General features: G+C 36.4%; 3 protein-coding genes across 3 annotated transcripts; all 3 read right to left on the reverse strand.

Annotated features, from left to right (window-relative positions):
- Window positions 1–4,091: 4,091 nt before the first annotated feature.
- Window positions 4,092–5,395, reverse strand: LOC111883167 (protein FAR1-RELATED SEQUENCE 5-like). The gene is made up of 2 exons (XM_023879523.1): window positions 4,909–5,395; window positions 4,092–4,099 (listed from the first exon to the last, which is right to left on the reverse strand). Exons 1-2 carry the CDS (start codon window positions 5,393–5,395, stop codon window positions 4,092–4,094), a joined length of 495 nt encoding a protein of 164 aa, XP_023735291.1.
- Window positions 5,396–14,280: 8,885 nt separating this feature from the next.
- LOC111883151 (protein FAR1-RELATED SEQUENCE 5-like) lies at window positions 14,281–14,945 on the reverse strand. The gene is made up of 3 exons (XM_042896061.1): window positions 14,913–14,945; window positions 14,493–14,796; window positions 14,281–14,441 (listed from the first exon to the last, which is right to left on the reverse strand). The coding sequence occupies exons 1-3, from the start codon at window positions 14,943–14,945 to the stop codon at window positions 14,281–14,283; spliced, it is 498 nt and encodes a 165-aa protein (XP_042751995.1).
- Window positions 14,946–24,516: 9,571 nt separating this feature from the next.
- On the reverse strand, window positions 24,517–26,919 carry LOC111883126 (3-ketoacyl-CoA synthase 11). The gene is made up of 2 exons (XM_023879484.3): window positions 26,598–26,919; window positions 24,517–26,417 (listed from the first exon to the last, which is right to left on the reverse strand). Exon 2 carries the CDS (start codon window positions 26,257–26,259, stop codon window positions 24,718–24,720), a length of 1,542 nt encoding a protein of 513 aa, XP_023735252.1. The 5' UTR covers window positions 26,260–26,417; window positions 26,598–26,919; the 3' UTR covers window positions 24,517–24,717.
- Between the last annotated feature and the right edge of the window lie 238 nt (window positions 26,920–27,157).

Consider the following 27,157-nt stretch of genomic DNA (forward strand, 5'->3'; position numbering starts at 1 on the left):
TTTTTTTTAAATTTTCTAATTTTTGTTTTGTTTTTATTTCTCCCTCTAAATTTGTGCATAAGAGAGAAACGAAAGTAAATGCGCAAATTTAAACTATCCTAAAACAAAAATTTGTCTTTAAAGCGAATCAGCTTAAGAAAAACTCAGGAGTATAGAGAAGAAAACTCAAATCGTAAGTCACCGATTGAATTTGCATCCAGAAGGTCTGAGAACAGCACGCGTAATCTCATAACAGATCCGAAAATTCTTCATGTCATTAAGCACAAACCCCGTGAGTGATCACTTCCTGTCTTCCCTTCCCGCAAAGGACACATACTCTCAAACAAATGTCTGAATGTTGTACAGTTGAGAGATGTCCCCTATCAAGTGCCAGGAACAGCCACTACCAACAAACTGAAGTCTGATGATATGCCTCCATAGCTGCTCCGACATAGAGCGGGATTAGTTGGACTTTGGAACCCAATCCATTTTGAAACTGGGTCAACCTTTGTCATCTTTGCACGATACTCTCTCCCTGACATATCCTGTTTATCACAAACAGAAAATGTAGAAATATTAGAAGCATTAGATGATTTGGGAGATTGCACCTTCGGTACCCATCTGTAGTTGGGTTTAACCCATTTCTTTTTCGTGCGGATGGGTGCCTCGACACTTGATTTTGAACTTGAAGCCGATCGTCGAGATGACTTTGATTTTGGCTTCACGGGAGCATCTCTTGGATTTGGCTTCTTGGCCAACATTCCCTTCTTGACCTTGGGAGTTGATTTCTTGGCCTTGTGGGGTTGATTTTTGGCCTTCGTGGCATTGCAGTCGCTATTTTCTGAATGTGGCCTTGAGGGGTTTCTTTTGGAGTATCTCCCTCTTGGTGTTTTCTGCCAGCCATGTGCGTAGTAGGGAACGTATGCGCGATTTGGACAATTTTTGGCAATGTGTCCAGGTGTTCCACAGTGAAAACATGTCTTTTTCTTCACTATGGAGTTGTTTCTTCCTGCCCCTGGTGGCGTGTCCATGCCTTATCTCTTGTTGTTCCCACATGCACACTTGCAACAAGAACTTTGTTGCGTTGGAATTGGTGGCCTGTATTTCTCAACGACAGGTTGATCAGAAGCAGTTTAGTTCGAAGCAACAGATTCAGAGTTCAAGGGGATGTTGGTTTGTTCAATGGTGTTCTCCTTGTTCTCATCCTCTGCTACTTTACCTGCACATAAAGTAGAAGCATTAGTATCTTCAACTTGAATACCTCCAGACACAAATCCAGCTGGTTTGCCATACGAAGATGTGCCTCCCTGTCAATTTCGTCATGTGTCATAGGGATGGATGTGTAGTTATGATTGAAAGGTGGAGGAACACTATCATACCCTAGACCCTTGTTTTGATTTTCTTTGAATTTTAATTGGGTTTCATATAAGGATTCGACTGTCTTACTTGACACAGTGTAATTTTTGAAACTAACATCTGTTTTTCCACACTTTATTTTCAAAGCGTCAAGTTCTTCAGTTACAACATCAAGTTTTTCTTAATGTGATCATAATTTTCACACTTGTTGCTGTAATCTTCTTGTAATTTCCGAAAATCCTTGATTTTTGTTTCTAATTGAGCTTTTAACGGTTTCTGTCCTTTCCTAAGAGTATAGCCTTCGTATTTGAGGTCCTCATTTTCTCTTTTTAATAAATCAATTTGTTCACGAAAAAATTTAATCGTAGCTTTACAAGATGGAGTACATGAAACTTCATTTACCGGAATTGATATGGAACTCATTTTTTTTAAGAATTTTTTTTAATTGCCCTTTGACTTAAAAACCGAGAAAGTCAACCTTAAAATTCAAATTTAAAAAATCAAACTTAAAAGTCAAACTTGAAAAGTCAAACCGAAAAGCTAAATTTGAAAATTTAAAACTTAAACAAAAAAATAAAATTAAAAAAAAAAATCAAAGATTAAAGTCAAAGGTCAAATTTGAAAATCAAAAGCAAAAATTTTAAGGTCAAAAGTTAAAAATAAAGTCTAAAATTAAAATCAAATTTTTTTGGGTGAAAATAGAATTTTAAAATAAAAGATTTTGAATTTTGGGCTAAAAATGACAATTTTGTGAAAATAGGGGCGAAATGGAGTCGTTATGAATTAAATTTCGAAGGAAGTAAACATCTAGCAAGTTGTTCAAGATGGTAAGGCACCGGTTGTGTAGGGGGAATGCCCGGGTTCGAATCTTGGCAGCTTCAATTTCCGTTTCTATTTTTTAATACAAGGCTGCTGTGCGAGGTTGCTGCTTGGAGCCAAATGCGAGCCGAACACGCTGTTGATACGAGAGCGAGGCAGCTGAGCCAAGAATCCAAGGCGAGACCGAGCCGCACACTCCGAGGAGTACACCGAGACCGCAAGGCAGCTGAGCCAAGAATCCAAGGCGAGACCGAGCCGCACACTCCGAGGCGTACACCGAGACCGCACATTGCTGAGCCGCACACACCGAGGCTGCTGAGCCGCACACCTTCAAGAGCTCAACCGCACAGCTTCAATTGATTTGCAAAAAAACGACGTTTTTCACCCTTTTTTGCTCCAAAACTCGATCAAAAACTCGTTTTCATGAAAAATGCAAAGAAGTAACCCCCCTTATTTTTGCGAGATCTATCCAAAAATGCTATTATCTTTTCAAAATAAGATCAAATAAGCTCCAGATCTGAAAAAAAAAATTGATTGATACAACCAAGCTCTGATACCAATTGTAAGTCACCAAAATTGCTTGTGTATCAATCAGATCCAATTGATGGTGCGGAATCCCGATCAATTGGATGATGTCAGATCAAATAGAAGAGAAGGAGAAGAAGATGATGAATCTATGATGTATTCAATAAATATGATTGATGCTCCTTACAATAGATTTTCACACACACACACTTCTTCTCACTAACTTTCTCTCTCTTCTCTAGCCTCTTCTCTTCTCTCCTTACACTCCCACATGCACTTCTCTATTTATATGGACCTCCATCCATACACATGTGTACAGCTGCACACCCTATGTATGGTCGTACACAGGGTGTGTGGCCGTACACACGTGTACGGACGTACACACAAACCGCAAACACATACAATATTACATAAAAATATATTTTCCTAGAAAAGCAAAGTATAAACCATATTTTTGACCCACACACTATGAAGTGACATTTGTGCCTTGACTGAGAAATATGTTGTCTTGATCAACCGGTAAACAAAACTAGAATTCAATGGGTGGACTCATGGTGTTGGATCAATGGTTTCGTGAGAAACAGGTAGCCTTTGAATTCAATGGTTGGAATGTTAGTCTTGGTATGCAATGACAAAAGTGGTGGCCTTGGATGAATGGACAAGACACACTTGGGTTGACTTAAAGACCATCAAGCGTGAGTAGGTTAAAATCCAATGTTAACTAGAATAGCAACGTACTTTGATTTTCTATTAGAAATAGCAAAGTTGTTTGATTTTTTACGATAATTAGCAATGTACCATTACTTTTCATCAGAAATAGCAATCTATATACGTATTTTGATAGAATCTACTGTTTCTTTTTCCACTTAGATTTCTCTATGATTGATATAATCTTGTATATCTTTTTCTAATTGCAATATAAAGCATGACTCCTTCAATCCAGTTATGTACACAATGTGCAATCTTGCAAAGAAGATAATAAAGTTTCAATTTTAAATAATTATACAAAATCAGCAACGTACTTCTCGTTGTTAACCGGAATAACATGTTCTGACTTTTTATGGAAAATAGCAATTCATATACATATTTTTATAGAATCAGCAATCTACTTTTCTTTTTAAGCCCATGGTAGCAACGTACTTTTATTTTTACCCTATATTAACAACCTACCTATATTTGTAGCACATCTGTGTTAAAAACAAAAACCATCCAGATGTTTCATACACCATTTTTGTCCAAAATAAAATATAATTACCGCAATTATCCAAAATAGGTTTTCATACACCATTTATTTCCAAAACATAAAAAATGTGCCTATTTAAAACATAAAAAAAAATCAACTATCCAAAACAGAAACCATCCAAATTTCTCCCAACGACAAGACATATCACCATTGTTTCTCTTGCAACAATTCATCCGCCTGATACATGAAAAATAAAATAATTAATATAATTATTACACTAGTAAACTCATGACAATATAAAGTGATATTACAACTACCTTTCTTTTTGAACAACTAGTGGCGTAGTGACCCAATCCTTGACAGTAAGAGCAAGTTCTTTTCTTCAGCATTTCTAATGAAGACTTAATTCTTGTAGCATTTTTAGGCCACCCTTTTGTATTAGTTGGACCAATAGGATCCCGTACAAACAATTAAGGCATCGTATCTACTTGTGAAATTTCCGTAGAACAACCTTGAGGTGCATTTTCAAATGCTTTAGGCTTTTCCTGAATCGTTAGATCATCTGAAAGCTTTATCAATATAGTATTGACTTTATCTATTTTTAAAGGGGATTCCTTTGCTTGTTCAATAACTTTGGTAAAATTTGAACGGGCACACCACAAAGTGAATGCGCTCACCCCATTTTCATTATTCATTTCCTCTAGTCCGATACTACTATTACCCACCTTATACCTAGCATTAAGGGTCCACCGTGGTAAAATATAGTGATTCGGAAGTGTTTCAACATGCCTCTTCTTCATAACATACAAGCAATGCTTACATAAAATCCTACATATTTCATACTTAGCACATGAACATGTGACATTCATTTCACTCATAGAGCGGAAGGTAATAGTTCGCCAATATGTTTTATCAACGTCAAGTTGCCCAACTCGGTATATAATTTCTTCTTTACTTTTGCTTAACATCTCATGAGTTTAAAGTGTTAGTGGCTTCCATCCATTCATTTTTAAAAACCTCAAAAACTTTTCTAGTGTAACACTCACCTGCTTTTGCTTCGATTGGATGCACAGAAGAAAGAACTGCCCTCGAGTTCATAGTCTTGAAGTCTTCATCTTCTTCGGTGGCCCTTCGAGTCTCTACTGCTATTTCATATTGTAGTACAAATGCATTCAACATGGTGTTGGAATTGACAAATCCATCAAAAAAAGAATTAATACTCTCACTTCGTCCACTGGTTGTCATACTGGCCAAGAAACTATCTTTGAAGAAAGGTTTTGCCCAATGTATCCGTTGGTTATACATTTCACTTATCCAACAATTATGTTCCAGGTTATACCTACTACGCATAACTTCAATTTTTTTTTCATATTCTTCAATGGTGTCACTGTTTACCCAATGTCTATAAGATTCCTGAAAATCACTATAACGGGCAACAAATGGGCGAATGTGTTCCGGTTCGTGCCTTTCAATATGCCATTCACACAAGCGGTGTCGAGTGTTTGGAAACACTTTTTTTATCGCATTACCCATCGCTTTGTCTTGATCTGTAGTAATTGCATTTGGATGCTTGCTAAACATACACTTTAGGAAATTCTCGAATAAACATACAAATGTTTCTTATTTTTCGTTTTCTAGCAATGCTCCACCAAAAAGTATAGATTGCCGATGATGATTAACCCCTACAAAGGGAGCAAATGGCATTTTGTATTTGTTTGTCATATAAGTGACATCAAACACAACATCTCCAAACTTAGTATAGGCGTCTTTTGATCTTCCATCAGCCCAAAATATATTCCTAGGAGAACCATCATGTAACACCGAGAATTTCAAAATAATTTTTCACATATTATAAAAACATTTTCATTTAATTTTCATAAAAACATCAATGTTTTAAGACTCCAATCCATATCATACAAAAATCCCAAGATCACATATCATAAAAATTCCATGCGTGTGTAGAGATCAAGCCGGCGCCTTCCCACGGTCATCACTAGTACCTGAAACAAACAACACTAACACTGTAAGCACAAAGCTTAGTGAGTTCCCTAAAATACCACACATAACACATAATAGCCACTCGAGGCTATAACTCTGTGGGTCCGTAGACCCTACTCTGTGAACCCACTGGTTCTAACTCTGGGAACCTTCTGGTTCCAACTCTATAAACATGCACAGCATAAATCACATAGAAATAATGCAGCACAACACATAACATACATATAGCATACAAATACTCTATCACATAACACTGATTACATGCTCAAGGTAAAGTATAGTGAGAAGACTCACCTCGCGTATCTCGGTAACACGCAAATCCCGGAAATCACTCGCGCTCGATCCTCCGAGCTATAATCCTCCTATAACACAATATATCTCTAATTAACACTCTCTCAACTAAGGTTGACTACCCCCCATCAAGTCAACACTGGTCAACTCTGGTCAACGGTCAATGGTCAACTTTGACTGGACTCGGCGAGTGCACTAGAGCGACTCGGCGAGTCTATACGCGTTGAGTACTTCCCTGACTCGATGAGTTCCACCTGGCATGAATCGTGGGGCCACCACGACTTAACTCGCCGAGTCTCAAGAACAACTCGGCGAGTTCCAGCTTGACTCAATCCATCTGTCAACCCTCTCTAACTCTCCCTGACTCACTGAGTCAACCCCTTAACTCGGCAAGACCACTCGCTGAGTGGTTAAGGACAATCTTCATGCTACTCGCCGAGTCTGTTCTTCGGACTCGGCGAGTCCATGCCATGCATCAACTCAAACTCGCTCCTGAGGTCAGATCTGCTCCAACAACTCATAGATATAGTCCTCCCAAGCGCATTCATCACGTAAAGTCACAATCTTGGCTACCATGCAACGCCTACAAGGTTTCTTTTGATGAAATGTCATCTAAAATGGTAACCTAAGTCTCCAACTCAAAAGGAAAGGCATAAAGCATGGCATTTGGGACTCTTTGGACCTACTAAGGTCCAGATCGAGGTATCATTTTCCCATGGGACCTCTCACAATCCAAATATAAGGCAAACAAGGCATGAAGAAACCCTAGATTTGGCCATATCAACAAAAACACGAGAATAAGCTCTGAATATTACCTCAAATAGCTTCCTCTGCCAAAATGGGAGTAGATCCAAGCTCCCCAACTCTCCTAGCTTGGCCTTCCTCTTCCTTTCTTGCAAATACACACAAAAATGGTGAATAATGGCCTCTTATCTCACTCACAAGGACTCTCAGCTGCTCTGGTGCTCTCAAGGTCGAAGGTAGCCGCAATGAAGGGCCATAAGGTCCTTTAAATAGGGCTCAGGACCGGGAAATTAGGGTTTCATTAAACAGCGCGGACTCGCCGAGTCCATTCCTTGGACTCGCTGAGTCCAGGCGCGAACCCGCGTCCAAAACCGCGATCCTACTCGGCGAGTTTGAGCTCCAACTCGCCGAGTCCCTTCACGAAACACCAAAGATATATGAATAAATACATGGGAATCCGGGCTGTTACAATTCTCCCCCACTAGAACTAGACTTCGCCCTCGAAGTCTCGCTCTGCAAATAACTCCGGATGCTGCACACGCATCCCACGCTCCGGCTCCCAGGTCATCTCGGACCCCTTCCGATTCTGCCACTGAACCAAAACCAGGGGTACCTCCTTGTTCCTCAGAACCTTGATTTTTCGGTATTTGATGGCCACTGGTCTCTCAGCATAATTTAGGCTCGCATCCACCTGAATATCCTCTAATGGAACCACTGCCGACTCATCGGCTATACACTTCCTCAGCTGTGACACATGAAAGTGTCGTGAATCTGCCACAACTCTGTTGGCAAATCTAAACGATAGGCTACCCGACCTACCCTCGCGATCACTCGGAAAGGACCAATATATTGGGGCCCCAACTTGCCCCTCTTCCTGAATCGAATCACTCCTTTCCAAGGATAGACCTTCAGGAGTACAAGGTCGCCGACCTGAAACTCAAGCTCGGACCGGTGTCTGTCTGCATAACTATTCTGTCGGCTCTAAGCGGTCAACAACCTCTGTCTGACCTGTTGGATCTGCTCTGACGTTTGAAGCACGATCTCTGTACTGCCCATTACCCGCTGTCCAACCTCTCCCCAACAAATAGGGGTCCGACACCTCCTCCCATACAACAACTCAAAGGGCGGCATACCAATGCTCGAATGATGGCTGTTGTTGTAGGAAAACTCTGCCAAGGGCTAATATGCATCCCAGCTACCCCCGAAATCCAACACACATGCTCGGAGCATGTCCTCGAGCGTCTGAATCGTCCGCTCACTCTGACCATCTGTCTGGGGATGATATGCGGTACTAAAATGCAGTCTAGTACCCAACTCCTCATGAAACTTCTTCCAAAATCTGGAAGTGAAGCGCACATCATGGTCTGAAACAATCGAGATGGGCACCCCATGCCGAGATACCACTTCCCTCACATACACCTCCGCCAATTTCTCTGCTGAAGAACTCTCGCTGATAGCAAGGAAATGAGCGCTCTTCATCAATCTGTCCACAATCACCCAAATTGCATCAACTCCTCTGGCAGTCCGTGGCAATTTGGTGATGAAATCCGTAGTGATCTGTTCCCACTTCCATTCGGGAACCTCCAATGGCTGCAACTTACCATGCGGCCTCTGGTGCTCGGCCTTAACCCTACGGCAGGTCAAGCACCTCTCAACAAACCACGCGCCATCCCTCTTCATACAGGGCCACCAATACTCCTTTATCAGATCCAAATACATCTTAGTGGCCCCCGGATGGATCGAAAATTTCGACCGATGAGCCTCCTCCATCAAAATGGTACGCGTTCCTCCCACAAACGGCATCCAGATACGCCCCTGAAATGTCATAAGCCCCCGACCATCGGTAACGAACTCTGAAACCAAACCAACAACCCGTTCCCTCTTCTGCATCTCAGGTTGCACAGCCTCGGCCTATGCCCCACGAATGGCGTCCAACACTGGAGCTATCACGGTCAATCTCAAACATACATCCCGCAGAGGGGTGCTCTCCGCCCTGCGGCTCAATGCATCGGCTACCACATTAGCCTTGCCTGGGTGGTACAGGATCTCACAATCATAATCCTTGACCACATCCAACCACCTTCTCTGACGCATATTGAGGTTAGGCTGATCCATCAAATACTTCAAACTCTTATGGTCCGTGTATATCGTACACCGAACCCCATACAAGTAGTGACGCCAAATCTTGAGTGCGAACACCACTACCCCCAATTCTAGATCATGGGTGGGATATCTCGTCTCATGAGGCTTCAGCTGCCTCGATGCATATGCTATCACATGCCCTCTCTGCATCAGCACCGCTCCCAACCCCAAAATCGATGCATCACAGTATACCACAAAGTCCTCCATCCCTTCCGGGAGGGCTAACACCGGGGCTTCGCACAACCTTTGGCGAAGTGTCTCAAAAGAGGCCTGCTGCTCGGGGCCCCATGAAAAAGCAACACCCTTCCGGGTCAATCTGGTGAGTGGCACTGCGATCTTAGAGAAATCCTTGATAAATCTCCGATAATACCCTGCCAACCCTAGGAAACTCCTGATCTCGGAGGGTGACCTCGGCACCTCCCAACTCATCACCGCCTCAACCTTTGCCGGGTCGACCAATATCCCCTTCTGGTTAACGAGATGTCCTAAGAACTGGACCTCCCGCAACCAGAAATCACACTTGGAGAACTTGGCATAAAGCCTCTCCGATCTCAGAACTTCGAGAACCTCTCTCAAATGCTCCTCATGCTGCTCTCTAGATCTCAAATATACCAGAATGTCGTCAATAAATACAATCACCGACCGATCCAGCATCGGCCTACACACTCGGTTCATGAGATCCATGAACACTGCCGGGGCATTGGTGAGCCCAAAAGGCATCACCACAAACTTGTAATGTCCATAACGCGTCCTGAACGCTGTCTTCTGGGCGTCCTCATCTCGCACCCTCACCTGATGATATCCAGACCTCAAATCGATCTTGGAGAACCAAGATGCTCCCTGCAACCGATCGAACAAATCGTCGATCCTCGGCAACGGGTAACGGTTCTTGACCGTCAGCTTGTTCAACTCCCGGTAATCAATGCACATCCGGTGTGGACCATCCTTCTTCTTGACGAACAGGATAGGCGCTCCCCACGGCGAGCTGCTCGGCCGAATAAACCCCTTCCCCAGCAGCTCCTGAAGCTGCAAGGATAACTCTTGCATCTCTGGAGGTGCAAGGCGATAAGGCACCTTAGCGATAGGCGCAGCCCCCGGAACCAAATCGATACTAAACTCCACTTGCCTCACAGGAGGCACACCCGGCAACTCCTCGGGAAATACATCCGGGAACTCACGCACTACCGGAACCTCCTCAACTGAACTCGGCCTCTCGGAATCCACCCGCGTATCCATCACATACGCCACAAAACCATTACAGCCCTGCTGTAGACACTGCCTCGCCCTAGCGGCCGAACAAAACGTTGATCCTGAACGTGTACCCTCACCGTACACCGAAAGAACTCCCCCGCTAGGGTCTCGTATGGTCACTAGCTGTCGCTCGCAGTCGATAACCGCACCAAATCTGCTCAACCAGTCCATGCCCACAATGACACAGACATCACCCATCGCAATAGGAACCAGATCAATCGGGAACTCAACACCAAAAATCTCGACTACGCACCCTCAGAGAACCTCCGTGGCATATATCACCCTCTCATCAGCTATGGAAACTCTCAGAGGCCGACTCAATGCCTCACGACTAACACTGATATGTTGACTAAAAGCCAAAAATACAAAAGACCGACTCGCACCCGAGTCAAATAACACCAAGGAAGGTACAGTATTCACAAGAAAAGGACCTACGCATAACATAATATAACCATAATATCTCAACATCAAAATAAATACACGAAAGAATACATACCATCCACGACATCGGGCGCTGCGCGGACCTCTTCCGCGGTCAGCTGAAAAGCTCTCCCTCGTGCTCTCGGCGCCTCGGCCTTCACTGGCCGACTCTCGGTAGCTCTGATGGCGGCAGGGGCAGATCCCTGAGGTGCTCCCTGAGATGATCCTCGCAACTGCGGACAATCTGCCTTCCGGTGTCCGTTCTGATTGCAGTGAAAACACATCGCAAACCCCTTGGGGCAGTCCTTGGCCATGTGCCCCTCCTTGCCACACTTGTAGCAAGATCCCGCTCTACAGACTCCATCATGACCCTTGCCACACTTCCCACAAGTGCGGCGCTTCTGGCTCCCTGGTTTGGGATCAGCGGGCTTGGCCCGTTTGGCTGCCGGCTGAGACTGTGCCGGTCGCAGATCCCTCCCCTGAGACTCCGCCTCCTCTCTGGCCTGAGTCTCTAGCTCAATCTCCCTCTTCCGGGCATTTGCCTGAAGCTCAGCAAATATCCGGTACGAGGAGTTCGCCGCGAACTCCCGAATGTCTCGCCTCAAGATACTCAAATATCGACTCATCCGTGCCTGCTCAGTGGACACGTGCTCAGGGCAGAACATCGCCCTCTCATGGAACATCCTGGTAATCGCCGTAATAGACACAGTACCCTGCTTGAGGGTTAGAAACTCCTGGGTCAAACGCTCCCTCTCCACCTGGGGAATGTACTCATCTCGGAACATGGCAGTGAACTCTCCCAGGTCACTGCCGCAAGCTCAGCAGGCGTAAAGTGCGCCGTCACAAACTTCCACCAGTCCTTCGCTCCCAAGCGAAGCTGGTTCAGCGCGAACTGAACCTTCAAATGCTCAGGAGATAAGCAAGTGAAGAAACACCCCTCTATGTCAGAAATCCACCTCATAGTTGCCACCGGGTCCTGGGTCCCATCAAACTATGGTGGTTTTGTGTTGCTGAACTCCCGGAACAGCAACGAATCACCACCTTGCGGCCTCGCGGCAGCAATAGTTGCGGTGGCTGCTGCAACAGCCGCCTCAGAAAGAGCGGCATAACGCTCATCGAAGGTCTCAATCAGCATGGTCTTAATAGACCCGAACATCTTTGGTATCTCTGCCCTAATGGCCGCAGCCACCTCCTCATGGATGATCCAGCGGATCTCCTCATCACTGGTATCACTGCTCTCAGGCATCAAACGTGTCCTCAGCATGATCTACCTTTGAAATACAACATACGATAAATTAGAATCCATTCGAGCATACTCACACTCGACAACTCATCCCTCCTTGATCCTTGGTATTCCAAAGATTCTTACTTGGGATGTACACCGCTCCGGTGCTTTCAGTAGTACGGGCCCAATACTACTGTCCGCACCGTATCAGAATACACCCCAAGTCCTCCTCTCCGGATCCCAAATTCCAAGTACTCTATCATGCATAGGCCACTCTCTAATAGATCTCTCATAAGCCCCTCGCTGCTACCTACTCACTCTCAAGCATCTCATAGCAGCTTACCTCTTCCTAGGCTAAGGCATCACAAATCAGGCCACTCTAGTCCTAATAGGAATACCTAGCCTACTCTAGCATGCGAATACATCATATCAATATCAATATCACATAACATGAGGGTATTTTGGGAAATCACCGTTCAGGCGCGGACCGATCATACACAAACTCTGCTCTGCGTTTTTCCAAAATCTTTTACTCTTTTTGAAAATACTTCTCAAATCCTCAGTTTGAGTTCAAATACGCCCGAAGGTGTACTCGAATCCCTCAAACCAAGGCTCTGATACCAACTTGTAACACCGAGAATTTCAAAATAATTTTTCGCATATTATAAAGACATTTTCATTTAATTTTCATAAAAACATCAATGTTTTAAGACTCCAATCCATATCATACAAAAATCCCAAGATCACATATCATAAAAATCCCATGCGTGTGTACAGATCAAGTCGGCGCCTTCCCACGGTCATCACTAGTACCTGAAACAAACAACACTAACACTGTAAGCACAAAGCTTAGGGAGTTCCCCAAAATACCACACATAACACATAATAGCCACTCGAGGCTATAACTCTGTGGGTCCGTAGACCCTACTCTGTGAACCCACTGGTTCTAACTCTGGGAATCTTCTGGTTCCAACTCTATAAACATGCACAGCATAAATCACATAGAAATAATGCAGTACAACATATAACATACATATAGCATACAAATACTTTATCACATAACACTGATTACCTACTCAAGATAAAGTATAGTAAGAAGACTCACCTCGTGTATCTCGGTAACTCGCAAATCCCAAAAATCACTCGCGCTCGATCCTCCGAGCTATAATCCTCCTATAACACAATATATCTCTAATTAACACTCTCTTAACTAAGGTTGACTACCCCCCATCAAGTCAACACTGGTCAACTCTGGTCAACGGTCAATGGTCAACTTTGACTGGACTCGGCGAGTGCACTAGAGCGACTCGGCGAGTCTATACGTGTTCACTAACTCCCTAGGATCCTCTTTTGACACGTCGAGTACTTCCCTGACTCGACGAGTTCCACCTGGCATGAATCGCGGGGCCACCACGACTTAACTCGCCGAGTCTCAAGAACAACTCAGCGAGTTCCAGCTTGACTCAGTCCATCTGTCAACCCTCTCTAACTCTCCCTGACTCACTGAGTCAACCCCTTAACTCGGCAAGACCACTCGCTGAGTGGTTAAGGACAATCTTCATGATACTCGCCGAGTCTGTTCTTCGGACTCGGCGAGTCCATGCCATGCATCAACTCAAACTCGCTCCTGAGGTCAGATCTGGTCCAACAACTCATAGATCTAGTCCTCCCAAGCGCATTCATCACGTAAAGTCACAATCTTGGCTACCATGCAACGCCTACAAGGCTTCTTTTGATGAAATGTCATCTAAAATGGTAACCTAAGTCTCCAACTCAAAAGGAAAGGCATAAAGCATGGCATTTGGGACTCTTTGGACCTACTAAGGTCCAGATCTAGGTACCATTTTCCCATGGGACCTCTCACACTCCAAATATAAGGCAAACAAGGCATGAAGAAACCCAAGATTTGGCCATATCAACAAAAACACGAGAATAAGCTCTGAATATTACCTCAAATAGCTTCCTCTGCCAAAATGGGAGTAGATCCAAGCTCCCCAACTCTCCTAGCTTGGCCTTCCTCTTCCTTTCTTGCAAATACACACAAAAATGGTGAATAATGGCCTCTTATCTCACTCACAAGGACTCTCAGCTGCTCTGGTGCTCTCAAGGTCGAAGGTAGCCGCAATGAAGGGCCATAAGGTCCTTTAAATAGGGCTCAGGACCGGGAAATTAGGGTTTCATTAAACAACGCGGACTCGCCGAGTCCATTCCTTGGACTCGCCGAGTCTAGGCGCGAACCCGCGTCCAAAATCGCGATCCTACTCGACGAGTTTGAGCTCCAACTCGCCGAGTCCCTTCACAAAACACCAAAGATATATGAATAAATAATACCTGGGAATCCGGGCTGTTACACATCATCACACAAGTCCACAACAAAATACTGGTCATTATCCACTAATTCTTTATCTTGGAAATGCTTTATAAGTCCATAAAACTCCTTTCCCATATACTGTTTTCGTTGCTCGGATAAGACATCAGCACATTGCTTTGAAGTAACATCGGCTTCATCTGAATTTTTCATTGCGTTAATAGCCTTTTTAATTTAAGAAGGCTTCAAACCTGCTTGACCAAATTGCACCATAAGAGATCGGCATTTCATAGTACGGTGGAACTTCCCATGCGATCTATTCTTCATTACCTTTGTTGGTGTCAAGCTCAAGGCATGATTGTGTTTGTCATTAAACTTGTCCACAATCCATTTTTCATCCTTCTGTTTTGAAATTTGAATCATTGCTTTGCATCCCGTTCTTACTTCTCTACGACGTTTTATCACTTTTCCACTTGAATTATTAACTTTCAAGCATTTGAAACCTTCTTTGTTGCATACATATGTCTTCCGATAATGCTCATTTGTTGTCTTATTCTTAAATTTCCAATGAATACGTATACCAAATCCATGTAAAAATGTGTAATCATTATAAAATGTATACGCATCATTGGGTGTATCGAAAACCTTTCCAATAATACTTTGATCATTACCTGCACCTTCGTCACATCCAAGATTGACACCATCATTATTTATTTTCTCCAATTCAGATGTCGATCCTAAATAACCATTATTTGTATCAATATCTTCATTTATCTGTTTTTCAAAGGACTGATCTGCTTAGGACTGTTCACTAATTGGATAAAACCGAATTGTCCAATTGGACAATTTGGAGCGGACTATTTGGTTTGGATATTCGGATTTTTGGATTGGTTTTTAGCAAAAAACCGAATTATTATTTTGGATTTCGGATTGGTTTTGGTTTATAAAATAAAAACCGAATAGTCCGAAAAAACCAAATTGAAATTTATTATTTTGTTCTTTTTAATATATATCTTTAATAATATATATAAATTTACTAAATTGTTCTTCAGTATATTAAATTTTTTCATCTATTATAATAATTTAATATGTACTTATAAAAAAAATTGTCTATAAAGTAGTAAAGTATAATATATTTTTCTTGATAGTTATTTATAAGTTTTAATTCACAACTAATTAAACAATATTTTTTAGTTTATATTATAGAGTAAGTTAACACTAAAGTTATATATTTGTTGAAATGTCTTCATTCTTGAAAACCGAATTGTAAAAAACCGATCCAACCGAATTATAATTTGGTTGGATCGGATCGGATTTGAATTTAGTTTAGACTATTTGGATCTATATTTTGAAAACCGAAATTAATTTGGATTCACTTGATCGGATCAGATTAAACCGATTCATCCAAACGAACACCCCTAGATCTGCTACTTGCATTTCTGAATCTATAATGTGGAATGTGACCTGCACCAAGAAAACCACACATTAATGTCATTCTACAATTAAAAAAGAAAGAAACAATTTTGGGTAAAATGGATTTGAGATACATGTTATGTATATTTAACCGTAGAAGTATAAAGACAATATAAGAGATTTTATATGTTTATGTAGATTGCAAGTATATTACACAGTAATATGTTAATTTAATGGTTTATGAAAATAAAAGATAAAAAGAGCACATGTGTCGTCAACTACACAGCTGATATCAATTTATTCATAAGGATTCTGTAAAGCAACAATTGATATCAAATTAATCATAAGGATTCTATAAAGCAGACAATCAAAGAAACAATGAATACTATGATTTCTTGCATTGAAAAGTAATAACCAAAAACCCAATATATGTTTATTAAAAATTATGATTACATGTGATCGACCCCACTTTCTGCCACTAAATCGATTAAATATATTACTATAGTCTTGGCCAATTTGATTTGGATTTTTAATAAGGTCATCCGTTATACCCACCACTAACCACTATAGTGGTGGGTGCCACGTCATTACCACTAACCGTCACTAAAAGGTTGGTATAGTCACCACTATATCACTTATTTTTTTTATTTTAAATAAAAAAATATATACATTTTATTGAAGAGAGAGATAGAGACAAGAAGAGAGAAGAAATGAGAAGAAGAAATATGATTGGGCATGCTCTTCCATTCTCCCCACCACAAAAAACAACGACCACTAAGAACCACAAAGGTCCGGGGTGGTGTGCACTAACCACGATCGTGGTCACCTAGACCACGACCCATTTCGTGGTATGCATACCAGACGGTCTAAGTGAATCAACGGAATCAATTAGCAATTCTAAAAACAAGTAAAACATGTGTTTATCCATAATCTGTCGTGTAAAAGGCGATTGGTTGTGAGGTATTTAAACCGCATATAATGAAATTAGGTGTGTAAACTTATTGTGAATTGAATGAATACGGACATACGTAATACGCACCTGTAGGTCGCGGGGAAAAATGATGTTTTCTTCAATTAACGTACTTAGGTTTAAGAGGTGAGAAGAAGATGATGTTTTTTTAATTAACCTACGTGATCATGTAAGACATTAGATAATGTTCGGCCAAAAAAACAACGTGGTTTAATAGGTTCCACACCTAAGCTTATATGGGGCTGATATATATATTCACACAATATTTGTTTTTTTATAAATGATCATAACCCTATATATATATATATATATATATATATATATATATATATATATATATATATATATATATATATATATATATATATATATAGGGTTAGGATCATTTATAAATAAACAAATATTGTGTAAACGTGTGACTGAATAACAACCAATCATTTTAAAAGAATATTATGGTAATTTAACTCAATAATTAATTAATCATCTTTTTAATTAATCCAATAAATTAGGTAACTAATTAACTACTATCATAATTTATATCATTCTCTCTTATCTCTTTATACAAGACACATAAACTTTAACAAGCATGATACCTTTTTCTAAAGAAATGATTTTCTCTAGTAAACTTTTACAGCCATCGGTGCATAAAAAGGACCAGATTCACATTACTTTGATGATCGATTGAAGGAAAGGAGTAATCGGCTAATCGAATAGCAATAATAACCGACCTTGTTTTTTTCCTTGATCGATTAAATGGGTAAGGTAATCGCATATCAGGAAGAATATACCTCTGTTTGATTCTTAAAGAAAGAATTCTTATTATTAAAGAAAGAATTTTGATTCTTAAAGAATTACAAAGGCTAAAAGTGGCAGTTTGTGATGCTGAAGTCTTGATCGTGTGTTTTTATGTAGGTAGATGTCATGAGATGATGGTGATGCAGTTGGTAATCAATATTGATCGCATAAAGATGAAACATAAAAAGTTTTAGGCATTGTATAATTCAAATATTCTTTAAGAATGATTGAATTCTTCAAGAATTAGAGTCGTTCATGCTGGTGGTTTGTGACGATGATTAAAACGGAAACACAAATTTTTTTGGGCATTATATTCTTTAATAATTTTTGTATAAAAAATGGTGTTGTAGAATTAGAAAACTATATATTCTTCAAGAATTACTTCATTTGTATAAAATATTTGTGGTGTTATAGGTAAAACACTTCAATTCTTCAAGAATTTTTCAGTTGTATACAAAATGAAACATGTTAAATCATTTATTAATTATAAATTCTAGAGGAATATTTGATTGGTTGTTAAGTTAAACAAGTTATTTATCCTAAATTCTAAAAGAATATTCGATTTGTTGGTATGATCGACTTATTCTGGGTCCTTACTTCTTAAAATCAAGTTAAAGTGGAAGTTAGAACACTATATTCTTCAAAAAATTCTTATTAATATTTCTTTAAAAAATATCACATTATTTTTCCAAAAAAACGTTAGATTCTCATTGTCATATTATATTATCATTTGTATTAACTTTTTATTTGATTTGATTTTACTTTTTAATTAATTTCACTTAGTTGCCTACAATATAGCTAATATTTAATTGTCTTTCTTAATAAAATGTCAAATTTACTACTATAAATAATGAAGTGCAATTATCTAGTAAGTGACATCCCATGTTAATACAATGTATCCAAAATCACATCCATTCCATTTCTTTAATCCAATTGATAGAATTTGGCCATACATTCATACACTATTTATGATTCACATTTGATCCTAACCATATATAGGGAATTGTTCAAATGAGAACCAAAAAAGGTTAAGAACCGTAAGAACCTCTAATTTTATATGTTTATAAAGGGTTTAGGGTAACCCTAAACCCTTTATAAACATCCTAAACCCTAAACTATTTATAAACATCTAAAATTAGAGGTTCTTACGGTTCTTAACCTTTTTTGGTTCTCATTTGATATATATATATATATATATATATATATATATATATATATATATATATATATATATATATATATATATATATATGATTTCCTTATTCACAATCTTTTTTATTTTCTTAATTGAATTTACCTCTCTCTCTCTCTCTCTCTCTCTATATATATATATATATATATATATATATATATATATATATATATATATATATATATATATATATATATATATATATATATATATATATATATATATATATATATATATAATTGTATGCTTGTATGGATGGTTTTTGGGCGAAGATGGCAGGATGGGGCGGGGTTGTTTTGATGGATCCATATTAAATGAATAAAATGATTAAAAAATAGGACGATATAATCAAACTATAATGACTTAACAAGTTCTATCGATGCTAGGTAGAGATATCAAAACTAATTTAAAAGAAAAATATCAATAAAAACAACTATAAAAAAATTCATTGAAAGACTAAAACCAATTAAATAACAAATTGTAGAGATACTTTTACAATTTGTTCAAAAAATTTACATAGTTTTAACGTTGTGTATAAATAGTTTTAACTGATTTTAAAATAATAAAATAATAAAAACACCTTTTAATAGGAATAATGTTAAAAGAAACACTATATGTTAAAAACTATATAAATATATCTTATTATATCAACTAGTTGTGAGACCCGTATAATACACGGGTTGATTAAAACAAAATGTTAAACACAGATTATTAAACGGTAAGTTTATTTGAATTTAAAATTTAAAATAAGTAAAATTATGATTTTTTTAAAACATGCAAAAAAAAAATTAAAGTTATGTGTTTAGTTGTGAAACTCGTGTATTAAACGTGTTAATTATAACAAAATGTTAAATACAAAGGTTTCAACTGTAAATTTATTTAAAATTTAAATTTGAAATTAATATAGTCATTATGACATGTTTAATTTATAGAAACTAAATTAATGATATATTGAAAAATAAAAATGAATTAAATGACAAGTAGAAAATAAATATCTCAAAATTACGCTAAAACGACATATAACATAATGTATGAGAGAATTACATGGAAAAAATTATTTTCATTTAATAGGGACAAGAAGATGAAACCATGTATTATTTTGAACAAAAATCATAACCATAAACAAATGATGCATTTTTTTAACTGAAAATTTCATTTATATCCTTCTAAACTTTAAATATTACATCTATATCCTTGTTAAAATCAAAATTACTTCTATATCCTTATCAAATTATAAAATACACCTCCATATCCAAACTCATAATTTTATTAGGCTTAAATTAATTTAATATAAAAAAAGTTATCAAGAAATCACAATTCCATGTGATTGTACTAAAATACCCTCCTTATTTAAGATTAGCATTAAACCAAATTAATTTACATTAAACCTAATTAAATATTACAAAGGTTCATGCACGCCGTTTACTTGTTGCTGCCATTTATTCCTCGTCGTAGGTATGCTTAAATTGTCGACTAAACTCGTTATATTCTTCTCGATCGCAAACAGGTGTATTAATTCTTTATATCAGTTCTGGTTTATGTATTGATTAATTGTTGTTCTGCATTCATTTATTTGGTTCGCAAACAAAGAGTTTCTTCTCAGCCTTTTTGATGGATGATGATGATACACCGAGATGGGAGATAAGTGTTCACTACCCTATGATTGAGTAAGTTTTTACCAGCAAGATGGATTATACATTATGTTTACCTTCAATTTCATTAAATGTCTTTTTTTTTCATTGTGGTTATCAGACAATCAAATTTCAGAGTTCCTCGGCACCAACTCAATGGGAAACTACAAATCTAAAGATCTTACGACTTACGTATATTACTTATTCCTAAATAACAAAACCCCATATCAATTCATGAATTTCATGTTCAAAAAAACACATATCATATCAACAGACACCACTTGCATAGAGCTACAAAACCGCATTTACAAATGAGAGTGAATGTAGAGATGTTTAGTGTACGACAAAGATGATATACGAAAAGACAAGATACCTAGCCTAATCTTTAATTTAGGATTTAACTTGGGAAGGGTATTTTGGGAAACTTAATAAATTTTTAAAGTTTAAATAAGTTTTTTAATATTAGATTGATATAATTCAAATTAACATTTAAGTTTGGATATAAATATAAATTTTATAATTTGATAAGGATATAAAAGTAATTTTGATTTTTACAAGAATATAAAAGTAATATTTAAAGTTTAGATTCTTTTTAGAAAAAAGATATGAGAACTTTTTTGGAATGTATGACTGTAAGACCACAAAAAAAATGATGGATTGTAAAGGGCAAAGAAAATTACGTGCATTGGATGAAACCATGATTGCAATTTGCAAGAATTCTATCTTCCTTGAAACATCATTCTTGATCTGGCTAAATAAATTTGGATGTTACATAATAGAATTCATAGAAGCTTAATAAACCTAAAAAGCATAATATATATCAATATGACAACAGCAAAAACAACAACAACAATAACAAAAAAACCAACATCGACAATGCATATTTAATCGTAATAAGAAAAATAAATCTGTAGGAGTATTTAAAGGTCATCGTCACGCATAAGTTCTGAATTAACTACCCAAATTCATGCTATTTTTCCTATCATGTAACCACCAAATACAAAACAAAAAGGTAAATAATTTTTGGTGTTGTTTGGGTCGGGTTGTTGACCTGGGTTTTCTTTGTTTATTTCAATTTTCTAAAAACTTTAGCAATAAACAAGGTGTTCAAGTTGGACTACAAAAAAAAAGTTTTATATATATATATATATATATATATATATATATATATATATATATATATATATATATATATATATATATATATATATATATATATATATATATATATATATATCATAAACACCAATCGATTAAGCTAAACTTGGATCTAGATTTAATCAAATTAAACGTTGAAATGCTCGTAAGAAACAAAACTGGGCACCTTTTATTCCGATACACCACCTCATTTCGGGATTTTCCAAATCATCCAAAAAGTGGAATAAATAAGAGATAATTGCAAATTTTTGATTTTTTTAATCACCTGTATTCACTTTCAACATATCAATTAGATTATATAACATTATAAAAAGTGAAATCAATCACAATGCTTTCTGGAGTTTGGTGCATATACTTTAAAAAAGAAATCTATATACATATACTTGTACTTCTAATTTGCATTAACTAATAATTTTTTTTTTTGGATTTTAATTTAACTGTTATATTTTATCAAACTTGGTAGCCAAAGGCGCTCTCTTTGGTATGTTTCAAGGAAAAGAAAATTGGTCTAAAAATAAACGAAATCAAAATATGTTTAAAATAAAAATTAATCATTGTCATTATTTGTAGTTAAGTAACGATCAACTATCAAAAGGTCAATGGCCTAACGATAAGGAGTGACTCTCTCATATGAGAGATCATATGTTCAAGTTTCGATGGAGATATAGATGGTTATTTAGAAATAGGTTAGTTAATTTGTCGTTTCAAAAAAAAAAAAAAAAACAAACTAATGATCAACTTTAATTTTAACATACTATATACTTATAAGTATATAAAATAACAATATATTTTAATTTCATTTGTTTTAAGATGATTTTTATGTAAATTCCACAAAAAAATCACTAAGTTTATATAAAAATTCAATTTTGACGTTACGTTATATATATATATATATATATATATATATATATATATATATATATATATATATATATATATATATATATATATATATATATATATATATATATTCTTTGTCTCATTAAGACACTTTGTTTACAAATTTGTTTTCAATGTTGATCATTTGCTCGATCACCCGGTTGTCAGCTGGTATGACAATCTTTGATGATCTGGCAACATAGATAACGTAATGTATGTGACATTTCTTGGTAACATTATATTTTGGGTCTTAAAATTGAAAAGAAAAAAAAAAAAACTAAAATGTAGTGGCTTTTGTGATAGTTATCCAAAATAGTGTGACTTTTGAAACATTAGGTTCTTTCTTGAATCTAGGCATGCAAATCGGGATTCCTTCAAAAGCCATATGATCTTAACCTCAGATACATTTTTTTAGCCTTTTAAAGCCAACTGGCCTACTACTCTTTGAGCTCATTAATTAAGGTTCGGCTTAAAGCTCATTTAGTAATGAGCCTTGTATTTAGGCTCGAGCTCGGATCAGACTTGTTTAATTCGATCTCGAGTCGAGCTTTTAACAAGTCGATCCTGACTAGCATGACTCATTTACACTATATATATATATATATATATATATATATATATATATATATATATATATATATATATATATATATATATACTAGGTGTGAAACCCGTGTATTACACGGGTTTATTAAAAATAAAAATTTAATATTAATATATATAAACAATAAATATTTTATAAAATAATGTTTTTCCTTAATAAAATGTAATCTTTTGAAGTATTTATGAATGAAATCAAATCATTTAAAGCATTTATGAGAATTTATTATCAAATTAATGGAATGATAACCTTACATATATAACCCATTAGAATTTTTTGAAAAATTTATTTTAAGAAAATCAAGAATTCCCCAAAAAATGACAAGTGGAAAATAACAATTTTAAAAATCCTAGAAAATGACATTTGTCAAAATGAAGGAGAAGATGACAAGTGGCAAAAGTATTTTCATTTATTAGGTAGGATTAATATATATAAACAATAAATATTTTATAAAATAATGTTTTTCCTTAATAAAATGTAATCTTTTGAAGTATTTATGAATGAAATCAAATCATTTAAAGCATTTATGAGAATTTATTATCAAATTAATGGAATGATAACCTTACATATATAACCCATTAGAATTTTTTGAAAAATTTATTTTAAGAAAATCAAGAATTCCCCAAAAAATGACAAGTGGAAAATAACAATTTTAAAAATCCTAGAAAATGACATTTGTCAAAATGAAGGAGTAGATGACAAGTGGCAAAAGTATTTTCATTTATTAGGTAGGATATATATATATATATATATATATATATATATATATATATATATATATATATATATATATTACCGGTGGATGCAAACTAAACTTTGCATAATATAGAAAAAGAATTTAGCAAAAAAAAATAATAATAATAAAAATTAACCTCACATTGGAAACTCTATTTCTGGTTGAGGTTTTAAACTCAATTTCTCACTAAATTACAACTTTTCATGATGTTAAAATCTTTTGCAAATAAATTATAACTTAACCATATAAGTTAATTAATTTGGTTTAAATTATTAAAAGGATAAAACTGATACAATATTGAAAATCAAGTAATCTCATTAGTATTTTAATTTGAGGGTTGATTAAAAAAATAAAAAAAAATAAAAAAAAATAAAAAAAAAAAAAAAAAAAAGAAGGTTATAATAACCTTATATATAATTTGCATTATTTGAAATGGAGCATAGTCTTTTGAATGTGAACAACTGAACACTATAGAGGTGTATATTTATCGTCGTAATCAATTATAGTCCAATACTATTGGGCTTCAAAATTTAAAAACAAATAAACATATTGAACCTTATGGCCCAATATTAAATTGTGACACTTTAAACTTTTTATAAGGTCCGTTTAAAATACTATAACCTTTTATAGATTTGGAACAAAAAAACTACTTACATTTCATTGTTACGAAGCTACTTGTATTTTATTATGGAATAATTTATCAGACAGTTGATTAACAAACATATATTTTTAAAAAAAAATATATGTTTGCTAGATATTTGTAATTAAGAATTGAAATCATTTCTCTACACTTTAATAAATTCATACCTCGTGTTATAATCATCTAACCTACTACGAATAATTAAGACACCCTATGCCTAATTTTAGCTACAAAGAGTAAAGGGTCTACTGAGATAAATATAATTAAACAAGTTCCAAACAAAATCACATTCAAAACTATGAATCACAACAAAAGTCATCAAAAAAATATAGCATCCATGAAAAAAAAAATGTTATCCAGTACAACAAATAAATAAAAATCATCACCCCCCTAACTCAAACATCAAGAAAACCCCATGAATAATAACTTTAAAAAAAAAAAAAAGGAAGATTGAATCCATCTTATAAAGCAGAAAACTTAGGAACATGAACAGGAAACTGATGAATCTCATCAATCCAAGGATTCAAATTCTTTTCTTTTGAAGGATTGATTGTCTTCAAAGCTTTCCAAACAGCACTATTACACTTAAACCCTGATCCAAACGCAATCTGCCATGCTCTATCACCTTTTTTAATCCTTCCTTTTGCTTCTGAATAAGCTAATTCATACCATGGTGAACTACTTGAAGTATTCCCAAATCTATTTAATGTCATTCTTGAAGGCTCCATATGCCAATCAGAAAGCTGCAAATTCTTCTCTATTTCATCAAGAACAGCTCTTCCACCCGCATGAATACAAAAATGTTCAAAAGCAAGTTTAAAATCAGGAATATATGGTTTAATCTTCATCCTCAAAACTTTTTTTCCAACCAAAGTTGCAAAAAAAAGTAATTGTTCAGACATTGGTAACACTAAAGGACCTAATGTTGTGATGTTGGTTTTTAATGCGTCTCCTGCAACTCCCATTAAATCTTTTGATAATGAAACTCCGATTTTCCCAATTGGGTCTTCTAATTGTGTTACGCATGAGAAACATTTGTCGTCTGAGCCTTTGTGTGTTCTTACTGTGTGTACGAGTTGATATTTTGAGGTTTTTTTGTCGGATGATTTGTTGGATAAGAGAATCGCAGCTCCTCCCATGCGGAATAAGCAATTGGAAACAAGCATTGATCTTTCGTTTCCGAAGTACCAATTTAAGGTGATGTTTTCCATGCTCATGACTAGCGCGTATGAATTAGGGTTTACTTGGAGAAGATCTTTGGCTAAATCAATAGCGATTAAACCAGCTGAACATCCCATTCCGCCGAGATTGAAGCTTAAAATGTTGCCTCGAAGTTTGTAATGGTTGACGATCATTGAAGTTAAAGAAGGGGTAGGATTGAAGAGACTACAGTTAACTACTAAAATCCCGATGTCTTTTGGTTTGATACCTGTTTTTGCTAGGAGTTCGTCAATGGCGCCGAACATTACAAGTTCTGCTTCTTTTCTCGCTTCTTCCATGCATGGATTTGGGGGGATTCGAAGAACAGCTTCAGGTAGGTAAGTTGATTCGCCAAGACCGGATCTTTCGAGGATTTTTTTTTGAAACTCGAGACTTTGATCTGTGAACGTACCTGTTGATGTCGAACATTGAAGGAATTTTTGTCTTGTGCATTTTCGATCTTCTTCGGGTTTGTAGCATGAGAAGTTTACAAGGTAAACTGGGCGAGGGCGAGTTAGGAAGTAGAGAGTTAATAGAAAGACTAAAAGGGTGGAGCATACGACGACTGATATGAGATTGAATCGGAGATGATCCCAAAGAACGTGAACATCTTCGAGAGAAAATGTCGACAATTGAGCAGCGAGAATGACAACAAGAGGAGATAAGAACAGATACATTCCATGGGTTATCAGATAGTGATACCCTAATTTTACATACTTGAGCTTCACGGATTTTTTGAAATCGGGAAGGTTTGAAGATGATGATTGTGAAATCAAGGGTTTGACTTCCGTAACGTCACTCATTTTTAGCAGAAATTCGATTCCGATCACAGCTATTAGTAGAACAGAAGAAAAAAAAACAAAAACAAAAGCAAGATCTGATTTATCAGAAACAAATCAGGAACTCAAAAACCCATAATGACCTGAGATCTGGAACATCGAATCACAAACGAGGGTAGTTCCTGCAAACCGGGGATGAAATTCAACAAACAAAAAAAAAATCAAGCTTTAAAATGCTAAATCAACACTAAATCATCAAACATTACGACAACTTAAGTGAAACCCGTAACTGTTTAACCTAAATTAACGATAAATTACAACAGATGCGATGATGAAATTGGTAATTAAGAAAGAAATCTAACCTGGAACAAGATGAATGTTGGCGGAGTGATCGATGAGAAAATGAATTGAGTAGGGAATGTGTGGAAAACGGAAGTGCCGCCTAGGTATTTAAAATGTGAAACAGAGAGTCATATGATGTTAATTGTGGCTGTCAGAATTGAATTCGACATTTGTAGAAGTTGCGGATTGAAGTGAAATTTGACTATAATTTATGGAATGAAAACCCTAATCACACTGATCCGATTGACAACGCACGATCACGAGAAATTTAGATGAAGCTTCTTATTACAGTTGTGCGAGTAGCATCTCAGATATTCCAATTAGCTAAAAAGCGACAATAATTTTAGTGGATATATGCTGACCCCGGATTTCAAATTATTCATATATTGTTATTTTACTTTTCATTTTTTTTTTTTTTTTTTTGTAAATCAGATTAATTTTTAAAACTATTAGACATGGACAAATATCATGTTAATATATGTAAACATCATTATCCTAGTCACAATTTGATATTATAACATCCAAGATGTAAATGGACAACATCAAATAGCATGAGATAACACCTACTATTTTATTTTTA

The sequence above is a fragment of the Lactuca sativa genome, chromosome 6 (assembly GCF_002870075.4).
Source record: "Lactuca sativa cultivar Salinas chromosome 6, Lsat_Salinas_v11, whole genome shotgun sequence".
NCBI lineage: Eukaryota > Viridiplantae > Streptophyta > Magnoliopsida > Asterales > Asteraceae > Lactuca > Lactuca sativa.